We start from the raw sequence: 4274 nt of genomic DNA, 5'->3' as shown, positions 1-4274 counted from the left end.
ATGCAATTAAAAACATTTGCTCCATACTTAATTGCCGGTACAAGAAATAAATAACCCTTGTATTTTAACATCAAAAAATAATACAAATTTATGTATAACATTAATTAATATCAAGCAGACAGTTACAATCTTATGAAAATAGAAACATTGACACTTTAGATGAATGTTTGGTTGGTTTAAGTGGATTGTCACCCTGGTGATAAGCACAATTAGCAAGTTTGCCATTTTTATTCCACAACTCGTACAACCTACAGCCATTTGGCGGCTTTAATGAATTTCAGTACGTCATACAGAGAGGCAGTTGCACTCTTAAACATTCTGCTTAGCCTTCAAGTTGTTGTTGTTGTTGTTGTAGCGGCTACAACAATCCCGCCCAGATCGGTTGATATCTCAGTCGTTGTCATCAAGTTCCACTAACGGCAGCCCTAGGAAGCGTGCAGCCTCTATCGGGTCGGTCCACAAGGACAAAGCCGTTAGGGTTGTAGGGTTTTCCGGGCATGCGAAGAGATGTTTTGAGTCATGTGGGATCTCTCCGCATGCCGGACACTCATTTGCACATCGTCATTCAATCTACTCAGGTATGAGTTTAACCTACCAGAGCGAAGTTGGGCTATTGTTGTTCGTGTCTCCCGAGGCAGATGAATCTCCGACTCGTCTATGTCCGGTGGTGGTGTGCCCTGTGAATGCCGTTCAGGGCCAGTCGGTAAGCTGACGGGTCCAGAGGCTGCTTGACGAACCTCTGGATTTCGTCCGTCAGTTCATATACATAGATGCCTCCTAACGTGCCTAGGCGAGGGCTCATCTGAAAGCAGCTGTCTGTTCGGGTGGCCACTTCTGTGGCTCCCGATCAGAAACTGTTTGCAGAGCATTATGTTGTGCTCCTTTATGGGGAGCATTTGTGCCTCGTTGTGGAGGTGATGTTCTGGCGACATCAGGAGGCACATCTTGTCGCTGTCCTGAGTGCGGTGTTCTGTACAGTCTGTAGCTTCGTCCACTGCGTCCTACTAGTCCCCGGCGACCACACTGGTGCTGCGTAGTTTAAAACCGGCCTTCAAGTGATATATTTCGGTAGTTTTTGCGTGGGACACATTCAGTGCTGAGCTGCACCTTGCTAATTCGTCAGCGCTCTCCTCTCAGATGTCTCAATGGCCGCTTGGTTATCCGAGAAGATATTCGGATGAATATTTGAAAAAAGTAAGTAGTTTTTTGTCACGAGATTTCGCACAGAATTTAAATAGTTAAAAAATAAAAAAAATAAAACAAAAAAACCATATGCATTTATTGTAAAATATACTAAAATATGCGCAATGAATATTCCAAAANAAAAAATAAAAAAAATAAAACAAAAAAACCATATGCATTTATTGTAAAATATACTAAAATATGCGCAATGAATATTCCAAAACAGGTATTTTTTGCAAAACATGCAAAATCATGCATTTAAAAATATGCATACTGAATGCCATTTTAGAGAAATGATTCGTAAAGCTAACTTAACCATTTCCATTTGAAGATAACCAGTAAAAACATAAATTTGCATGAGATTTCGAACCCTAATAATAAGTATGTTCTTTATCCTAAAACTCTGGATTATTTAGGCTGCGTTTCTTTATACATTCCGGATAATCCCATTTCACAGCCGGAATAAACAGAATACGCTTGAAATATACGTTAACATATCATCAGGAACGTTCTAAAGAATAAGTAAACAAAAAAGTTTATTCCAAATGTTCAGAATGAATAAAGAAATTCAGCCTTACTTTAAAATTTCTCCAAGAAATTTTTTCTTTAATAATCAGTTTTCTTCATACATTTTCAGTTCGGCTTCATCCATGACGTTAGCTATTTTTCGTTTAGTCTGCAGCTGCAATCCCAGTGGCATTCGTTGCAATACTTTTGCATAACCAAGAAATATTAGTTCTAGTGAAGTTAAATTAGTGAAGCTACTAGACATTCTTCTGTCTTCATTGGAAATATTATAAAGTACAGATGATTGACCATTAGGAGGGCGGGGTACACCGCAATCATCCTTCGAGGTTGGTTTGTCAATTTTATTTAACTGATCTTCGGTTTTACTACAGTCTATCGATGCCAATGCTTCGGTTTTACTACAGGCTATCGATGCCAATGCTTCCGTTTTATCCTGCAATTCACTACATTGTTTTCTATTGGAATTTAAAACGGGGGAACAGCCATTTTTTATTTGCACAGCTTCCTTATTTTTGTGCTCTATTCTTATATGTTCAGTTGATTCCTCTATTCTGACATCGGTTTTATCAACTCGTTGCCTTTTAGTAGCGGGTGGGTCATCCTCGTAGGAATTTAAAACTTTTATTAGTTCCAGTTCATCTATGTCGGAGTCAGATTGCGTATCTTCGGACGACCTAAAATGTTGAAATATATCAATAATTGTTTGTTTTTATTATATCCGAATTATGACTTACCCAGTACCAAGTAATGGCATCTGCATAAACCGCATTTCCCTTTCGTAAGCGAATGGAGTGCCGTATACCAAACAAGACACATATTTTGAAACCATTTGCCGCCATTTATGCTCAGCAGCGGAGGCTAAAGACACATCTTTATTTTCCGAATATTGTACGTATATATGTATGTATTTTGTTTGCCCAACACTTACCACTTTTGAGTAGAGTTTCTTGAGCAAATCGCGCCCAAAGCTGTTGTTTCTTTTTCTCTTCCGGTATCCCATTTTTGTTGTATAGTTCCGGATACAATTTAACAGTCAAAATGAAATCCTTATCTGTTATCATATTGCATGCAAATTAGCATTCGTTTACAAACACATAACATATAACATTGTGCATACTTACAAGTGAAAAAAGAATCAAATGTTTTGCAGATATGCCCCACAGCTGAGATCACCTGATTTTATTTGCTACAGGGCTACACTAATATCTATAAAAAAACTTTAAGCAGACTCTGACAAAAACAGCAAAAAAGTTCTATTAAGTGTAAAATGGCATATAAATCAAGGCACATTAAACAGGTAGTATCAGTAGAGCAAAAACAACATTTGCGTGTATTTTGTTGTTGCTTCTGGTATCGAAAGTGTCAAAAACTGTTCTGAATTTTTTCTTCTAAATCAAAGCGTGCCATGTGAAATACAAAAAATTATAAAAAATAAAAAATTGAAATTGGAAAAAATAAAAATTGATGCAGCTTTCTTTCCTATTAAATTTGTTTGCTTCTCGAAGCATTTATCCATCCTTTGCAAGACCCAGTAATCAGCGGTCGTGCTGCCGAGTTGGGCGAACGTTCCAAAAGCTGCTATTCAATAGCTTGTTTTGTATGGAAAAAGGTTTCACATGCAAATGGATTTTAACAATTCAGAATTTTTGTGAGAAAAAATTAAAAATATTTGACGTTTTCGAGACCAAATAATTTGAAAATAAATCAAATCAGCTGCTCTACTGATACTACCTGTTCAATGTACCTTGATATAAATGCAGGAATCCATTTAGCTAAATGCATATTTTGCCAATTTTTTTTTACTTTATTTTAATAACTTTTGCCTTTTTTACATCACTTTAAACACCCTGTCTAACATTTTGGCAGGATAGTTATACATTTTGACAGGTACTTTCCAGGTAGCTGCCAGGCGGTTTCCAGGCAGAAGAAGCCGTTCACATAGCCCATGATTCAATAATACAAGGTTAGATAATTATTGACAGCTGCGGTTTGACACTCCCTTACAAAAGGTTGCATTTACGAAGGACGGAGAAAAGGGGAGGAATGAAATCTCTTGGTGCGAAAATGATAGTAGAAACGTACGCAAAGTAGACAATTAGTAGTGAAATTCCTTTTGTAAATTCTAATGCATTTGCAGGAAATCTGGCATTTTAAGCGAAATGTTGAACGTAATATTGATGTATCTATGTGAATTACGTAATTTATGTGCTATTTAGCTGTATAAAAACTGCCTCAAAATTAAAATAAGACTACTATTAGATTAATGTAAACATCCAATTTAAAAACAGTTTATGTTTTCATCAGTTATTTATGCTTCATATGCACATACAAATAAACATATTGCACAAACGCTCATACTTCTATTTCACAACAAAGCTACACTGTTTCTATGTAAATGTGCAAAGAAGCAACATGGTGCCGCTGCTAAGGGAGCGGTGCGAGAGAGACAACTGTCAGTTTATCGAACCTTGTATTATTGAATCATGACATAGCCAAAATTCGACAACGCTCACCACAGTATACACAGTAATAAACCTTTTTGAGTACTCCTCGGGGGTAAAATC

At 36.9% G+C, this 4274-nt stretch overlaps 1 protein-coding gene across 2 annotated transcripts; it reads right to left on the bottom strand.

The window, feature by feature from the left end:
* Positions 1-1425: 1425 nt before the first annotated feature.
* LOC108379752 (uncharacterized) lies at positions 1426-2821 on the bottom strand. Of its 2 annotated transcripts, none has more exons than XM_017636105.1 (4): positions 2639-2821; positions 2445-2580; positions 1760-2384; positions 1426-1597 (listed from the first exon to the last, which is right to left on the bottom strand). In XM_017636105.1, the coding sequence occupies exons 1-3, from the start codon at positions 2769-2771 to the stop codon at positions 1796-1798; spliced, it is 858 nt and encodes a 285-aa protein (XP_017491594.1). In that variant the 5' UTR covers positions 2772-2821; the 3' UTR covers positions 1426-1597; positions 1760-1795. The 2 variants fall into 2 exon arrangements, with proteins under 2 accessions (XP_017491594.1, XP_017491595.1); XM_017636106.1 differs by having other exon boundaries at positions 1426-1594; positions 1757-2384; positions 2445-2568.
* Between the last annotated feature and the right edge of the window lie 1453 nt (positions 2822-4274).

This window comes from Rhagoletis zephyria, unplaced genomic scaffold (assembly GCF_001687245.7).
Source record: "Rhagoletis zephyria isolate East Lansing unplaced genomic scaffold, Rhagoletis_zephyria_1.1 Rzeph_scaffold_17261, whole genome shotgun sequence".
Lineage (NCBI taxonomy): Eukaryota > Metazoa > Arthropoda > Insecta > Diptera > Tephritidae > Rhagoletis > Rhagoletis zephyria.
This window is presented reverse-complemented; position numbering and strand designations above follow the sequence as displayed.

Bases quoted from the DNA above. Each gene is read 5' to 3' on its own strand.
- LOC108379752 (XM_017636105.1), bottom strand. From the start codon at position 2,771: ATGATAACAGATAAGGATTTCATTTTGACTGTTAAATTGTATCCGGAA. The intron at 2,581-2,638 runs GTAAGTGTTGGG...CGGAAAATAAAG, and splicing joins AGAAACTCTACTCAAAAGTG to ATGTGTCTTTAGCCTCCGCT. The intron at 2,385-2,444 runs GTAAGTCATAAT...TCAACATTTTAG, and splicing joins ATGCCATTACTTGGTACTGG to GTCGTCCGAAGATACGCAAT.